The sequence below is a fragment of the Pan troglodytes genome, chromosome 2 (genome assembly GCF_028858775.2).
Source record: "Pan troglodytes isolate AG18354 chromosome 2, NHGRI_mPanTro3-v2.0_pri, whole genome shotgun sequence".
Lineage (NCBI taxonomy): Eukaryota > Metazoa > Chordata > Mammalia > Primates > Hominidae > Pan > Pan troglodytes.
In genome coordinates this window covers 56,541,167-56,557,739 of record NC_086015.1, presented here as the reverse complement: position 1 = coordinate 56,557,739, position 16,573 = coordinate 56,541,167, and the positions used below count along the sequence as shown (strand labels likewise).

The following is a 16,573-nucleotide window of genomic DNA, read 5'->3' as shown; positions in this document are numbered from 1 at the left end:
GAGGACTCGCTGGGGAGGGACTGGGTCCCTCAAGGAAGCCCCCTCCCACAGCCTGGCAATGGCGGCCCCACCTGACCAGGTTCGGCAGCATCCTTGGCTGCAGCCAGAAAGCTCGGTCCTCGGGGCTCAGCTGACGGACTGCAGCCTCGGAGGGCACCAGGGCTGTGACTCGGCGGTCGGCAGGAAGCGTGATGCCGGCACTCTGCACACACACAGGGAGCAGGGGCAGGAGGAGTGAGGAAGGCAGCCATCATCTTCAGATCCCCTGCTCTAGGCTCCAGCCCTGCCCCCAACCTCCCACGCTTGGAGATTTTATATGGCACCCCTCCATCCAGGCAGGCCTCCTGGATTTGAGCCCTCAACCCCAGCATTCTGCCCTGTCCTACCTTAAGCCACTGGTAGAAGATGGAGAAGTGGGCATTTGCCTCCAGCTCCTAAGGGAAGGGAAAAGTCTGAGGTCACAGGACCAGGGGCAAATTCAAGCCCCTTCCCCACCATGGATCCTGAGCAGTGCCCCTTTCCCACCTGAGGTGCTGGAGAGGGCTCCTTCCCAAGCACAGGGAAGACAGAAAACGAGTCTGAGCGCCCCTTACCCGGAAGATGTCTCCATAACAGCTGAAGCCATCACCCCCAAAGCCAGGGGGGCACGTGCAGACCCGCTGACCTCCCCCCACTGCCCGGCAGGTGGCCTGGGGTGGGAGTGAGAAAGGGCCTCCATTCAGAACCAGATGGCAGCTGGGCCCCTCCCTCCCCCATCTTTCTGCCTGTCCAGCCACCCAGCCCCAGCCCCTGCCCCTTGCTCTGCAGCCACCCAGTCTGTGTTGGTGGCACTCCTTCGGTGTGCCTAGCCCTGCTCCCCAGGACACTGGGCATTTGACACAAGTATTACCCATGCCAGGTGGATGCGAGGGAGCTCAGGGCTGTGGGAGCACCCTGTATCCCCAGGAGCCAGAGCTGAGAGCAGGAGGAGCTAGCCAGGCCCAGGTGCAGCTTACAGAAGCAGGGGTGTGGTAGGGTGGAGCAAGGGCAGGGGATGGTGAGGAGCTCAGCGTAGCCAAGGACAGTGGAAGTGGGGCAGGAGTGGAACAGAGAGACGAGGCTGGGCAGGGGCGGGTGAAGGGGGAGAGGAGTGACATGGTTGGATTTGAAGTTTAGAAAGATCTTAATCCTGAGGGGATACAGAGAGACACCCAGAGATGGGGAGGGAGGGAGAGAGCTGCAGCCCAGGCTCACCCCAGAAAGCTTCCCCAGGGCTCTGAGCCTTGCACCCCCTTACCAGGCCGTGGCAGCCGCCATTGCCTGCCCGGCAGGGGTCGATGGGGCTGCACTGGTAGCCATCCCCGGCAAAGCCCAGCTTGCAGGTGCATCGGCTCTGGAAAGGTTAGGAACAGACGGCCTTGTCTCATGATGAGCATCCAACCCTTTCTTCCTCCATTACTTGGCTCTCTCTGGTCACTGCCCCCAGGGAGGTCTGCCCAGACCCCAGAGGAACTTCTCCCAGCCCTCCTCTCAGAGATCTGTGCTCCAGATGGGGAGACAGAGGCCCTAAGGGGAGACTGGCTCTCAGGATGAGTCCACGGAGGTGAGAGCATTCGCAGAGAAGCATCCGTGGAGACTTGGTGCTCCTGCACTTGGAGCCTGGGGCCCTGCCAGGGCCATTGAGGCCAACAGCTTGTGGCAAGTGTGTAGGTACCTGCCAAGGCCAGCCCCAGGATAGTGGCTTAGATCCCACCTCCACCCCTGCCACCCTACTCAGCTGCTCTAATCCCCCAACCAAATGCCAGTGTCCCTGGGCTTGTCTACACTGCAGGTGAGTGACCAGCGAGACCCCTCAGCTCTCAGGTGCCCTTGTTTGCACGTTGGGAGCATCTCACTGGCTCATTCAACACCTCTGTTCTGAATTAAGGCCCTAATGGGGTTTGGAGCTCCAGCTCTTACACCTGTCAGTTCTTACCGCTAAGGCCCCACGTGCTGGTGCCCAGAGGCCACCTTGGAGTTGGGAGGACAGGGAGCTCCACAGGCCTGGCCATGCAGAGGCTGACCCTGACCAGCCAGGCCTGGCCTCCCACTTGGCGCGTTAGACAGTCTTCAATGCCTGTCCAAACACTGGTTCACCAGTCCTGAAATGCTCCACATGGAAGGCTCCAGGTTCTGAGCTCCCGTGACTAGATTCAGACACTGCAAAGCTCCGGGGCTGGATTTCCATGAGGCTAAAGTTTTGGGGAGGTCACTCCCACGGGCAGGGGCTTTTCCTGCTTTGCTCAGTATCACATTCCCTACATCTAGAACACGGACTAGCATGGAATAGGTGCCTGAAAACACCTGGGAAAGCAATGAGCCAATGGATGAAGGAGCGAATCCCAGATGCTACTACTCAGCATGTCAGCACTGGGTTCTCATCTGCACCTGAGGCTCCAGACCCTGAGCACCTGACTCTGCATTCCAGGAGTCAGATGGGGCAGGGAGAGAGTCCCCCAGAACCAAGGCCCCCACCCCTTCTCTGCTGCACCTCACCTGCCCGGGGCCCACATAGCTGCAGAGGGCATCGGTGTGGCAGCCACCTCTCACGTCCAGCTCACACTCGTCAATAGCCACACAGACGCGGCCATCCCCACTCCAGCCTTTGTGGCATGTGCAGTGGTGGGTGCCCAGGGACCCAGGGACACACTCAGCCTGTGAGAGCCATGGATAAATAACTGAGGGACACAAGAACGTAGGCAGAGGGCCAAGGCATCCCACCTCCTGCCTCTGGGTCAGAACTTCAGGGAAGGATCAAGGGGACTGACATTCTCTGAGCAGCCTCCACGGTCCGGGTGGGAGCAGGGGTTGCTAGGTGTGCAGGAGAAGCCATCACCCTCAAAGCCATCAAGACAGCGACATCTGGGGGTGGGTGAAGGAGGGGGCTCCAGTGAGCCTCAGGTATGAAAGGTCACGGGTGGGGCAGACAGAAGGTGTGGGTCCTCACCTGGCAACACCCTCCTGGCTAACACAGCGGGCATGCAGGTGGCAGTGCTGGGCCAGCCCTGTGGGCCCACAGTCCCCCATGGACTCGTTGCAGAACCGGCCACTGAAGCCAGGGGCACACGTGCCCTGCTGGCACACCCCCCCACTGCCTGGGCGGTTGTCGCAGAGACCATGGACACAGCTGCAGTCTGTATGGAGTAGATGGGAGCAAGGAAACCGAGAAGCAGGAGGCAGGGCTGGCTGGGAGCCAGGATGGGTTTGGGGGATATAGGGAGTGGGGCAGCCAGTACAGATTTGACTTCAGGGTGGAAAAATCAGAGGTTATCTCAGACTCAATGGGCAGGCAGATGAAATGTGAGGGGGGCATTCTGAGCTTTCAATTATCCCATTCTAGTTGCCCTGATCCCACCACCACCATCAGGAAGTTCTTCAGTGTGTCTGACCTAAGTCCCGCATACTTTAAATTAAGCCACAGTTCCCTTCCTGGTATGGGTGAAGCAGACAGCATCTCCTTTCTGTTCTCAAATCTTCCTCCACTCCCCTTGGCCTTCATCCCTCCTCCTGGGGCTTCATTTCCCTTCTTGAGAGCCCCCAGACCCATTTTTAAGCCGACCTTTTTTCTCCCTAGGAGGTGGCCTGAGCCAGGACCACCCACCTTCCTGGCATTGATCTCCATGCTTGTTTGGGTTCGAGCAGATGTGGCAGGCGATGCCCTTGTAGTCTGGGAAGCAGAGGCAGGCCCCGTTGCCCTGGATCCCATCACTGCACTAGAGAGTGAGCAGAAGGCAGGATCAGTCATGGGAAAGGGACTCTCTACATCCCCTCTCCCAACACCCCCTCCTTTCATGGGCTGGCTCTGAGCTCCTGCTACCCGTGAGAGCTCATCCTGGAAGGGATCTTCAAAATCACTGATGCCGCCAAAGACCTAGCCCCTAAAAGGCACCTGGCCCTGGAGGCTTTATGAGCAACATTTGCTGGATCCAGAAACACATAACTCCTGTGTTCTTCTATAGCCAGGTGCTAAAGTAACCCTGATATTACAAAGTGGTAAAAACAGAACACAAAAGAAAACTGCCAAGTAGCCTTTTTGGAAATAAATGCCAAAAAATCTATCTATCTATCTATTATTATTATTATTATTATTGTTATTTTGGGATGGAATCTCACTCTGTTGCCCAGGCTGGAGTGCAGTGGTGCAAATCTTGGCTCACTGCAACCTCCGCCTCCCAGGTTCAAGTGATTTTCCTGCCTCAGCCTCCTGAGTAGCTGGGATTACAGGTGTGTGCCATAACACCAGGCTAATTTTTGTATTTTTAGTAGAGATAGGGTTTTGCCATGTTGACCAGGCTGGTCTTGAACTCCTGACCTCAAGTGATCTGCCCGCCTCAGCGTCTCAAAGTGCTGGGATTACAGGCGTGAGACATTGCACCTGGCCTCTCTAATTATTTTTAATTAAAATATGAGAAATAATTTGATCCAACTTTCCACTGCGTAGATATGAGAATCCCAAGGCCAGAGAGTGGCAGGCTTGGCCCAGACACACAGCCAGTCACTGGCCAACCGGTGAAGGAGTCCTTGTGTTCCCCATACCTCACCCCAGGAGAGGATGGGACTCACATTGCCTTTGCCATAGCAGGGGTTGGAGAAGCCCCCAGGACACTGCGTGCAGTCAGGCCCGAAAAAACCTTTGCAGCAGCCTTGTTCCTATAAGAGACAGAGCAGGTCCAAGAGGCCATCTGGGGCCATGCCCTCCCTGCCCAGGCTGCCTCTGCTCCCTGGCCCCATCTCCAGAGTGACGGAGTGGATAAGGTTTCTCTGGGACCCCTTTTCCACCGTCAGGCTGCAGTGCATCCTCTGAGGGAGGTAGCCCACTCAGCCCCAGCTTGGGGGCCCCCGAGGAACAGCAGGTGCCCAGGTGACCTGGGAGTGGGCACCCATGCCCACGCTTACCATGATGGTTTGGTTGCAGTAGCTGGCACAGCCCTTCTTTAGCACATTGAGCCCAGTTGGGTCATGGATATAGACACACTCCTTGGGGAAGATGTCCTAGGGTGGGCCATGCAAAGCCAGTCAGTGGGTGTGGGTTCTGGGCCAGCCCCTTTGCTAGGCAGCCCTGGTTAAGGGACCTCTGCCCCCTGGGTCCAGAACTCTCACCCTGGTCCAGTGGGACTGCGAAGCACTTAGCCTCCAGGTGTGATCTAGCCTCCCAGCCTCTGCTTCCCCCACCCACCCCTGTGACCCAGGGCAGAAACCTCAACAGGCAGTCAGGAGGCCCTGAGAGCTGGGCCAAGGTGTGCTCACCAGCTTCACACTGTTGGGGGGACACGTGCTGGTGTTCAGGGCTTGGCAGTCCACACAGGAGCCCTGGGCAGGGCAGGGGCAGGATGGGGAGAGGGGTTAGTCATTGTTTATTTACTCGGCAAACCCAGAGAAGGGAACATTGAGTGGGGATTAAGGGATGAGAAGAGCCAACCACAGGAAGCCCAGCACTGGCATTCCAGGCAGAGGAGAGCAGGGGCAGAGGCCCTGAGCCGGGCAGAGCTAGAGTCTCTGGAAAACAGCAGAGAGGCCAGAGGCAGGCACAGAGTGAGTGAAAGGGGATGGAGCGGTGGAGGATGCAAGAGTTATCTCAGGCCAGGCGCAGTGGCTCATGCCTGTAATCCCAGCACTTTGGGAGGCCGAGGGGGGCGGATCACCTGAGGTCAGAGTTTGAGACCAGCCTGGCCAACATGGTGAAACCCCATCTCTACTAAAAATACAAAAATTAGCCAGGCATGTTGGCGGACACCTGTAATCCCAGCTACTCGGGAGGCTGAGGCAGGAGAATCGCTTGAACCCAGGATGCAGAGGCTACAGTGAGTTGGGATTGCGCCACTGCACTCCAGCCTAGGCGACAGAGCAAGACCCTACCTCAAAAAAAAAAAAAAACAAATCTCAAAGATGGAATCATAGTCCTGGTGAGGGTGAGCGTGGGGGAAGCACAGGTGGGTCCTTGGGAGTCTGCCAGCAGGGCCTCAGAGCCGGCATCAGCCCAGCCCTGACTTAGCGCCTCTCCCTGGGAAGAGGATTGCCGCTCCAGCGCTGACAGGGGTTAGTGAGTAGGGCCCTGGCCGTGCAGGCGAAGCTCACCGCCACAATCTTGTGCTGCTCCTCGCTGCAGTGCTTGGGCAGGATGGGCAGGATGGTCGGGGGCAGCAGGATGCCGTCCAGCATGTGGATCACGCCATTGGCAGCCATCACGTCTACCCTCTGCAGCGGGACCCCCTCGGGTCCCAGCAGGATGCGCCCCTGCGGCAGAGACCCACTGAGCCAACCCCCAGCCTGGCTGGCCTTGGCCCGGTGGGGCTGCCCACCTCCACCCCTGCAGCCCAGTTAGAGCAGACAGGCAGCTCAGTGAGCTGCTGAAGGCCCCGCTTGCCATACCAGCCACCTCTCCTTCAGCTCTGGCCAACGACACTGCTCCAGGCTGCGGGTCCTTACCCACATGGCTTCTGCCACATGGGGCAGCCCTACTGTGTGCTCCATGCTCCTTTTTGGAGTCCTCCCCCTTAACTCTCATTGGGCCCCAGCAGATGAATTTGATCTCTGCCTGCTTCCTTCCCCATGACCCCGCCATGGCCTAGCAGTGTCCTGCCCACCACGGGGCTCGGAGCACACAAGGCTGAGAGGCCAAGTGGGCAGCTGGTCACCGCCAGCCCCAGCATCCGCCCAGGTGTCCGTGCACCTCACCTCCTCAGAGATGTTCACAGCCAGGACCTGGTTCGCCATGGTGAGGATCCGACCCTTTGAGATGAGCTTCTCAACGGTCAGCTGGGGCAAGGGACAGTGTGGCTTTAGGCTGGGCTCTGGCCATACCTTGGGGCCACGCCCAGTCCTGCCCAGGAGGCTCACAGCCACCCCCTTGGTCCCTAGGCTCTGTGCTATAGCAGAACAGATGAGAAGGGAAGGGAGATGGAGAAGAGATGGGGCCTTGGGGAAGTCCAGAACCTGCAGGCAGGCCCACCGGGTACATGCTGGCTGCCCCCCAGAAAAAGACCTCGCACCTGGCCGTGGTTGTAGATGTGGTACCGCACCAACTCCTGCAGTTTAGAGAGACCCTGGCAGGGGAGAGAGGGTTTGGCTCCTGGAGGAACTGTGGGGGAGCGTGGAGGTCCTGGTGCCCCCATACCCGCAGCCCCTTCTCCCGCTGAGCTTACCGCTGTGAAGAGGTAGATCAGGCGGCCGTCACGCAAGCTGTCCACAGCCTCATTGCTTGGGGCAAAGACTGTGAAGGGCCCAGGTCCGTCCAGGATGGAGGGCAGCCCACAGTTCTGTGGCGGTGCAAGGGAGGCTCAGGGGGCTGCATGGCCAGCCTCCACCTCTGAGTCCTGCCTGGGCCCTGCCACCTTTGGCCTGCAGGAAACTCCCACTGAGTAAGGGGGAGACATGGGCAATGGGTCCATGCTACCACAGAACCTCAGGCTTGAGGACGGGGGCATGGGCAGAGGCCATGCTACTTCAGAACCCCAGGTCACTGTGGGGCAGAATCTGGGATAATGAGTCCTGGCTCAGAAGCCCAGAAGCCCACTTGGGCTAGGACCCCTCCCCCGAGCTTACCTCCAGGATGGTTTCAAAGCGGCTGAAGGCCTCGGTAGAGGCGAGGATCTGTCCGATAGTTCTCTGTAAGGAGGGATGAGTGTGAGGGCCCCAGGGAAGGGGTGAGGCTGCTTCAGCCCAGCGGGGAGAAGCTGCGCTCCAGCCCTGAGTAGAATGGCTCCTGCCCACTCACTGCTCTCTGCAGGGGTCTGAGATTACCCAGCAGCACAGGGGAGGGGAGGGGAGGATGCTGGCTCACCTTGGGATCCCCAGGGGTCCCAGAGGGGGCCTGCCACCGCAGGCCAGTGACCACGTGGAAGACGCCATTGGCTGCTATGTTGTTGGCCTTGTAGATGTTGAACGTCTGCTGGGGCTGGTCTTTGTACTTGTAGGAGTATTTCTGGTGAGACACAAGAGGTCTGGCCAGATCCCATATGCCAGCCCCCTGTCCGGAGGCTCCCTCCCACCTGCACACCCTTGCCAGGCTGTGACTCCTCTTGTCCCCAGGCTGAGGCTCCTCCCTCACCGTGAATTGGTTGAAGGTGACGGTGATCTCCTGCCCGGCCAGCGTCCACCACCTTCGTGTTTGTTGGGTCCTTGTGTCCTCCAGGATGTGCTGCCCTGCGATGATGTGCTGTCTACAGAGCTGCTGGGCAAGGGATGCCTGCAGACGCAAGGCAGGGAGCAAAGTGAGCCGGGGGGCCAGTCCTCTTCACACCACCTCTACCCAGCAATGGAGGGGACAGGATGCATCCCAGGCCCTGATGCCTTCCAGGTGGCCCTGAAGACTGGGGATGCATCCAGGGGAGGAGGTGAGGGCCAGTGGCCAGCTCCACCATGGGGAGGGGCTTACATTCATGGTCCTGGAGGAGAAGGAGGAGACGGATGGCACCAGCACGGTGAAAGGGCCCGCTGTGGTAAGGATCTCCCGGCAGCCCTGGTCTGGGGGGCAGGGCGAGGGAGCATCAGAAGGGAGCTGGGGAGACCCTGGGGGGTCTCAGAAGATCTTCAGGCATCAGACCTGGTGTGGGGGAGTTGGGGTGGGGGTATTCGCCCTAGATTTAGGGTAGATGGGGGCCTCGAGGTTGGAGAGCAGCTCCCACCCCCTGCATGCACCCCCCACAGCCACCTGTTTGTTCCCACAGCCCTGGGCAGAGAAACTGGAATCTGCAGAGGCAGCTCCTCCCTCCCTGCCAACTGTGCTGGGGGTGAGGGGTCAGGTCGTGGGCAAGCAGTGGGGTCACGCACCCATCATGGCCACGGCGACCCTCAGCTGCAGGAACACCCGGCCTGTCTGCGTGGCCTTCTGCACCTCGTGGAGCAGGTGTCCGTAGCAGGCACGCCCATCCCCCACCTCGCTTTCCCTGCACACACAGCTGGGCTCCCAGGGAGAGCCAGTCAGGGCGGAGGCTGAGGCCCCCCCCCGCACCCCCCACGCCTTCCCACAGGGGGCACGCTTGCCCAACCCACTGTCTGGGCTCCCAGGGAGAGCCAGTCAGGGCGGAGGCTGAGGCCCCCCCCCGCACCCCCCACGCCTTCCCACAGGGGGCACGCTTGCCCAACCCACTGTCTCTGCTCCCAGGCGCCTGTGCTCACCTGGTCTTCCCATCAGCGGTCACCTGGCAAGTGGCAGACCGGTCGCAGGAGAAGGGGGAGCAGAAGGCGAAGCAGCCCGCAGAAGCGTTGCTGTTGATGCTGACCAGGCCTGGCCGGCAGGTGCAGAAGGCCTGGCCCCCGACAGGGCAGGAGGGGAACACCACGTCCAACCCCAAGCACCACTGGTGTCTGCCCTACCCATAGAGCCCTGCTCAGCCCCTCCCTGAAGAGGACCCTTATCCTCTCCCCACTTTACAAGTGGGGAAACTGAGGCTACCAGAAGGCCTGTGACTTGCCCAGGGTCCCACAGCCAGTGTTTGGGTGCACTGTGGGGACAGTTCCGGCCTGGGACCCTGGCTCACCTGGCCCGGCTTCTGGTACACACACAAAGTAGAGTTGCTGGGGCAGCCACCAAGGTTGTCAGTGCATGGGTCCTTGGGCAGACACACCATCCCATCGCCATGGTAGTTCTCAGGGCAGTGACACTGAGCCTGCCCCTTGGGGCTTACCGAGCACTGGGCCAGCAGTGAGCAGGGTGATGGCCAGCAGGGGTTGGGGGCTGCCAGGGCAGAGAGAGAGCCCAAGTGAGCCAAGCACCCAGGAGCCCTGTCTCCGCCACAGCTTTCACCAGGAAGGCCGGGGCCAGCAGGTTGACCTAGGCCTTGAGGATAGGCTCCCCTTAGGCATGGCTCTCCCTCCTTGTGAATTACATTGCACTTGCTGGGTTAAAGGATGCTCTCCCAGCCCCTGCCCACCCTGAGCTGAAGTCCCTGGCCTCTGAGTCCAGGCTCACCTCGGCATTCACTGCCCTGCTGTGTGTAGCCGGGCAGGCACCTGCAGCTGGGAGCCTCTGCGGAGCACTGGGTGTTCTGGGGACAGCGCAGCTCCTGGCAGACGGGCAGCTCTGCGCAGAGTGGAGAGAGCACTGATGAGCCCAAGCCCAGGCTGGGGAGGAACACAGGGGCAAAGGGGCCTTGCCTGTTCTGTGTGACTTGGAGCAGGGCCCTGACCTTGCTGGGCCTCTGGACAGTGGAGGTCTCAGATGACACCCCTTCCCCAACTAGGCTCCAGGCGGAGGTCCTGCTGAGGCTCAGGCCCCATCCTCACCCAGTCGGCCTCTTTTGCTCTGGCCACAGGGACCTGCTGCCCTAGGCTATCCCAGTGGCGCTGCTCACCTTGATCACAGTGGGGGCCAGTGTATCCAGCAAAGCACAGGCAGCTTCCATCCCCACGTGGCCCATGGTTGCACACTCCGTGCACACAGCTGCACACTGGGAGGGACACACAGAGACAGATGGGACCCCAGCCTCTCCCAGGCACACACTGGGACGTCGGGTCCCTGCTCTCTGTATTTTTAGAACTCAGCTCGGGCAGGTACAACCTTAAGAGGACCGAGCTGTGATGCGGGACCACAGGGGTGGTGGGAGACCACAGAAGGCACTGGCCCGGCCTGGGGCTCACGGAGGGCTTCCTGGAGAAGGCCTCTCAGGGGAGTAGCATGTGCAAAGGGCTGGAGGTGTGATAAAACAAAGCACATGTTCCTGAAAGGGATGTGCAAATCTGAGGGCCTGGGACAGAGGCTGAAGGGACAGGTGGGAGCTGGTTGTAGGGACTGCATCCGCATGGGCCCCCAGGTGGACGCTGGCCGTGCCCTCTTGCCTTTTAAGCACTCACCCGATTGGCAGTCAGGCCCGAACCGGTTGGGGTCTTGGCACTCCTGGCAGGCTGAGCCGCGGAAGTTTTCCTGGTGGTGGATGCACCAAGTCAGCGTGGCCCCTCTGAGCCTCCACCCCACCTTGCCCAGCCCTTACCTGGCACACACAGGTCCCATTCCTGTCCATGCCATCCAAGCAGGTCCCGTGGCCATTGCATGGGGTCTCAGCGCCCCCAGGGCATTCTGTGGACCCCCACAGTACTCAGCTCTGTGCCCAGAACCCTCCGCTTACCCTGACCCCAACAGCTCTGGCCAAGCCCAGACTCGGCCCCTCCCCCAGGGAAGCAAGAGCGAGGGGGCCGAGCCTTGGAGGCGCTCGGTGAGTATTAATTAAACAAACAAGTTGAAGGGGAATGCAGGTGGCTCCTGCAGAGGGCTTGCCCAGAGCTGGGGCTGGGTGGGAGGCGCAAGGCGGGGTCCCCCTTTCTCCCATACCATAGCACCGGGAACCCCAGTAGCCAGGGCAGCAGGCCTTCTGCACCACTTGCTTCCGGCACTTCCGTCTGCATCCGCTCATGGACACCATAGAGCCCCCCAGCTGTACTTCGTAGCTGGGGGCAGAGGGTGGGCAGGGTGATGGAAAAGGCTCCCTTGCACAGCCCCCACCCAGCCTCCCCACATTGGCTTCCGGGGCTCCCACCCACCTCCCTGCTCTGCCTGGCCCAGAGCTGAGCACAGGGCCTAGCACATAGCAGGTGCCCCATAAACCCCTCCTGCGCCTCGCCTTTACCCCTTCCTCCCCGCCTATCTCCGCCACCCAGGAGGGGCCACAGGGGCATGGATAAGTGAGTGCTTCTCCTCATTTTGTGGGCCTGTCAGGCTCCCCGAGTCCCTGCCACCCCACAGGATGCTCCTGGACACAGGCAAGGACAGGGGTGGCCCGCACCGGCAGTCCTGGGTTATCTGATCCGGGAGCTCCCGCAGCCAGCCTGAGGGACACGTCTGCTTCTTGATGGCCGCGCACGAGGTGCAGGGTACATGAGTGACAAATGTGGTTTTCACATCACAGCCTTTGAACAGCACCTGGGGCCACAGGCAGGGTGTGGTCAGGGGCCTGGACCCCACGCCCAGTCCTGACCCTGTCCTCAGTGCTGCAAGGGCTCACACCCCTCCAGCTGCCACTTCCCATCTGCTCAGGGGTCAGAGTAAGCAGAGGGTTCTGGGCACAGAGCTGAGTTCTTTGGGGGTCCACAGAATGCCCTGGGGGCGCTCAGTGGGAATGCAGTGCAGATGGGGAAGGCCCTGTGAAACCTGTCTGTTACAAGTTGTTAATGTCACATGGAGTCCTTATGTGCCCGGCCCAGAAGGCTCTGAGTCCACACCCTCTGACACTACAGAATCTAGCCACGTTGCTCCCCCAAGCCCATTTCAGGTGAGAAAACTGAAGCCCAGGACATGGCCGCTGCCCAATCTCATCCAGGAACAGGGTGTGAACCAGGGACTAAACCCAGATTCCCAGCCTAGTGCTCACTTTTGCCTTTTGTTTAAAGTTAAAGAAACAATAAATGACAGAGCTGATGCTGTCTTGGGAGGACACGGCGACTCCATCCTCAACTCATGGGCACAGGCACGATGCCGGCTCCAGCCATGCACCGTGGGGCTGGACCTCCAGCCACCACTCTGCTCTGAGCATTTTCCCACGTTGCTACCAAATGACCCTCTCTAACCAAGTGCAAGGGCTTTCTCCGCTGCCCAGGAATCAGAGACTAAGGGCCCCGGCCCTGAGAGGCTGGGCTCACGTGAGCAGCTGTGTGCAGGGACTCTGGTCTGCAAGTGTTTGGGCTGGGCAGTCACAGGAGACAACGGGCCATGCCAGCCTCTGAGGAAACCCAGGGCATCCTGGCTGGGGCCCCAGGTGGTTTCCTGAGGGAGGTGGTCATTGACTTGGGACCTGAAGGATGCATGAGAGTTGGTCAAGGACAGTGCTCCTGGCCTAGGGGACAGCAGAAGCAAAGGCCGGGAGCGGAAAGAAGTAAAAACAAATGTGTGACAAGGCAGGCAGTGGCCCGAGGGGAGGCTGGAGAGGGGCTGGCAGCTGGGGTGCAGGAGCTCTGTAAACCTGGGTGAGGCAGAGTCCAGGGCAGCCCCATGACTCAGTTTATGGTTTTTTGTCTTTGAGAAAGGGTCTCGCTGTGTCGCCCTGGCTGGAGTGCAGTGGTGTGACCCTAGCTCACTGTAATCTTGAACTCCTGGGCTCAGGCGATCCTCCTGCCTCAGCCTCCCGAGTAGCTGGGACTACAGGCATGTGCCACTGTGCCTGGCCAGTTTGTTTTAAATTGGCCCTCCGGCTGCTGCATGGAGAATACAGTCGCAGGGGCAGGTGTGGTGGGAAAGAGGCCATCATTACCTGACGGTGGCCTGGGCCAAGGCAGGGACAGTGGAAATGGATTGGGAGATATTTGAGAGGGCTTGGGGTGGTGAGATGAATTGGGAGAAGGTCTCAGCAGCTGGGTGGGGCGTGGAAGATGTGAGGAGTCCAGCCTGCCACCACGGCATGGGCACAAGGATGCTGACAAAAGCCCCAGGCCTGGAGTCCCATTCACTGGCCTGCCATAGCTCCTGGAAGTCCACCAGCCTTCTACGGCAACAAAGTCCCAGCAACCTTCAGCACTGAACCAGGAGGCGTGAAGCTAAACTCCCAGTTCTAGTGGGAGGAAGGGGCATAGGGAAGGGGCATAGGGTGGAGGGGAGGTGTTTGGGAGGCTTTGGGCATGGCCCAGAGAAGTGGAGATGTTCTCATCTTGAAAAATGCTGACCACACTGTGGTCCAAAGGGAGTGACCCCAGAACATCCCTTTCCTGGAATAATTTACAGATGTGTGGCTTCTCAAAGCAAGAGAAAAGGAGAAATGGTGCCCCTGACACTTTCTTATGGCAAATACCAGGGCCCCAGAGCCTCTGTGCTACCGTGATTTGGCCTTTTCCGCTCATGCCTCTGCGGTCTGCAAACAGGGAAGTTGCTCAGAGCAGCCTGTGTTGAACGGCGGAGCTGGGATGTTGTGGTCTCGTTCCCCATCCTGAGGCTCGCCTTTGCTGAGCCAGGGAGTGACTAGGAAATTGGGTAACTTGAGGGCTGAGCAGCTGCTGGCTTAGGGTAGAGGCTTGGCAGGAGGTGGGCTCCCCTCAAAGCCACCTGGCCAGCTGGGCAAAGCTGCCAGCGCGGTCACCATTCTGGCTGTGGACCAGCTCTTGGAGGAATGGTGGTCAGCTCTGGATAAGGGCTCAGGCTGAGTAAGACTGTGCTGGTGGCACTCTGAGACAGTCAGGGCTAGATGGAGCGATGGGTGAGTTAGGGCCCAGAAGGAAGCGGGAGCTTTGGGGCCTGGTGTGGACACTCACTCACAGGACCTGGGTGTTTGTAAACGTGTGTGAAATGCTGATGAATGGTAAGCCTGCTGCCACATCAGTGCTTCTCCGAGACCACAGCCGAGGGGCCCTGCCTCCACCCCATGGCCTGGAAGGAGCATCGGCGGTCTGAGCCCACATCTGGCCGTTGGTCCAGCTGGGTGGAGTGAGGCTGGATCACAGCCTGAGTGCTGAGTCAGATTCCCTCCTTCCTGGGGGCACCTCGGGACTGAGCCAGAGCGGGTGCTGTCTCCCCCCACCCCACACCCCCCGCAGACCTGATTTTGCAATGTCTGCTTCCCACAGAGCTGCTGCTGGGGGAAGTTGAGGAGACACGAAGTGTGAAGTCTTTGGTGAGAAGGTGGATGAAATTCTCCCAAGCTGGGACCTGGTTCATGGGGACTTTTTAAGGCTGAGAGCCCAGAATCCAAACCCTGTCAGAGAGGAAGGAACCCCAAACTGCTTCCCCCTACCTTTGGTCAGATCAGGGAGGGTGCAGGTCTGGGTTCTGGACCGTGCTCCTCTCCCGCCACAGGCTCCACCGCACACGCCTAGCCACGTGCCCTCGGTGAAAAGCTGCTGAATGGGCAAGTGCTAAGGGCCTTCCAGGAAAGCCTTCCTGCCTCGCTGCCCAAATCCATCTTCACTCCAGTCCTGTTGCTGCCGTTACTGAACAGGTTACCCGGGACATCCTTTCCCCTCAGAGCTTCCACTCCTAATATAGTTGTTCCTTGGTGTCTATGGGGGACTGGTTCCAGGACCCTCCTCAGATACCAAAATCTGTGGATGCTCAAGTCCCTGGTATAAAATGGAATCGAGGCTGGGAGTGGTGGCTCACATCTGTAATCCCAGCACTTTGGGAGGCCGAAGAGGGTAGATCACCTGAGATCAGGAGTTTGAGACCAGGCTGGCTAACATGGAGAAACCCCGTCTCTAATAAAAACACAAAAATTAGCCAGGTGTGGTGGTGTGCGCCTGTAGTCCCAGCTACTTGGGAGGCTGAGTCAGGAGAATCCCTTGAAGCTGGGAGGCAGAGGTTGCAGTGAGCTGAGATAGCGCCACTGTAATGCAGCCCGGACAACAGAGAGAGACAACATCTCAAAAAAAAAAAAAAAAAAAAAAAAGGCATCGAATTCACATAAAATCTATGCACATCCTCCCGTATACCTTAAGTCATCCTTAGACGACTTATAATACCGAATACAATGTAAATGCTATGTACATAGAAAAGTCTGAACATGGGGTTGGGCACGGTGGCTCACACCTGTAATCCCAGCACTTTGGGAGGCTGAGGCAGGTGGATTACCTGAGGTCAGGAGTTACAGACCAGCCTGGCCAACATGGTGAAACTAAAAATTCAAAAATTAGCTGGGTGTGGTGGCGGGCGCCTGTAATCCCAGTTCTCGGGAGGCTGAGGCAGGAGAATCGCTTGAACCTGGGAGGTGGAGATTTCACTGAGCTGAGATCACGCCACTGCCCTCCAGCCTGGGCTACAGAGCGAGACTCCACCTCAAAAGAAAAAAAGTCTGAACATGTTCAGTAGAGATGCCATTTTATTTCCTGAATATTTTCAATCCAGGGTTGGTTGAACCCAAGTACAGGGTGCACAGATACAGAGGGCCAACTGCACTTACAGTGGCTCTCGGCTATGCAGGGTGCTGGGATAGAGGCCACGTAGCTGTGTTAGAGTGGCCAGCACTGCTGCAGCCCCATCCACAAGGAGTGGTCAGAGCCATAGGTCTCTGACAAGGAAAGAACTCGAATCTGAGGCCCCTCACTGACCTCTGTCCTCACTGCCCAGAGCATGAGGAGGTGGCGGAGGCCTTTGAAATTCCCTTGCATGGTACACAGGGGGAAACTGAGTTAAGGGGAGGGCAGGAGCTTACCTGCAGGGCTCTCAGCACAGCCCTGGAACCCTTGGCTCTTCCCCCATCACTGTCGCCTTCTCAGCCTCATATCTTCCTGTCCCCAGCCCTGGCCTGGTCCTGAAGCTGGTGAGGCCCTTCTCCCTGCTGCCTCTCTGAGGGACCACAGGCATCCAAGAGAAAGCGCCTGATGGTGGCAGGGGGCCTAGGCCCCTGGCTGGACTGCCTGTGGGATCCTGGGCAAGTCCTCCCCGCTCTGGACTTTAGTCTGCCCATCTGTGCCATGGGGATAGTGGTTGCTGCTCCAGGAGGCAGACACGCTCAGCCTCACAGGAGAGAGACTACCCCCATCACCAGGGTGGGAGGCTTTTCCAGAAGCTCCCAGAGGCCTCTACCATGGGGCCTGAGCAGACCTGCAGCCAGGAGCCTGTCACAGGGACCTGACCGAGGGGCTGGCTGTGGCTGCATACCAGGACCCTGTCTGCTCGCCAGCCCACACGGATGGCCATCACAGG

At 59.2% G+C, this 16,573-nt stretch overlaps 1 protein-coding gene across 8 annotated transcripts in view; it reads right to left on the bottom strand.

Moving 5' to 3' along the window:
* STAB1 (stabilin 1) overlaps positions 1-16,573 on the bottom strand; it is a 28,856-nt gene that overhangs the window by 11,464 nt on the left and 819 nt on the right. For all 8 annotated transcript variants that reach the window (XM_016941238.4, XM_016941242.4, XM_016941244.4 and 5 more), the window contains exons 2-29: positions 11,736-11,872; positions 11,285-11,400; positions 10,947-11,032; positions 10,810-10,879; positions 10,311-10,406; positions 9,929-10,039; positions 9,498-9,694; positions 9,136-9,266; positions 8,788-8,915; positions 8,393-8,481; positions 8,066-8,203; positions 7,799-7,939; positions 7,561-7,623; positions 7,161-7,274; positions 7,008-7,061; positions 6,694-6,774; positions 6,094-6,252; positions 5,266-5,328; positions 4,915-5,010; positions 4,582-4,668; positions 3,620-3,731; positions 2,966-3,152; positions 2,787-2,880; positions 2,515-2,673; positions 1,277-1,372; positions 594-689; positions 387-434; positions 72-202 (exon numbers count right to left, since the gene is read on the bottom strand). In XM_016941238.4, coding sequence (XP_016796727.3) covers positions 72-202; positions 387-434; positions 594-689; positions 1,277-1,372; positions 2,515-2,673; positions 2,787-2,880; positions 2,966-3,152; positions 3,620-3,731; positions 4,582-4,668; positions 4,915-5,010; positions 5,266-5,328; positions 6,094-6,252; positions 6,694-6,774; positions 7,008-7,061; positions 7,161-7,274; positions 7,561-7,623; positions 7,799-7,939; positions 8,066-8,203; positions 8,393-8,481; positions 8,788-8,915; positions 9,136-9,266; positions 9,498-9,694; positions 9,929-10,039; positions 10,311-10,406; positions 10,810-10,879; positions 10,947-11,032; positions 11,285-11,400; positions 11,736-11,872 — 3,080 coding nt within the window. The remainder of the gene's footprint in view (positions 1-71; positions 203-386; positions 435-593; positions 690-1,276; positions 1,373-2,514; positions 2,674-2,786; positions 2,881-2,965; positions 3,153-3,619; positions 3,732-4,581; positions 4,669-4,914; positions 5,011-5,265; positions 5,329-6,093; positions 6,253-6,693; positions 6,775-7,007; positions 7,062-7,160; positions 7,275-7,560; positions 7,624-7,798; positions 7,940-8,065; positions 8,204-8,392; positions 8,482-8,787; positions 8,916-9,135; positions 9,267-9,497; positions 9,695-9,928; positions 10,040-10,310; positions 10,407-10,809; positions 10,880-10,946; positions 11,033-11,284; positions 11,401-11,735; positions 11,873-16,573) is intronic.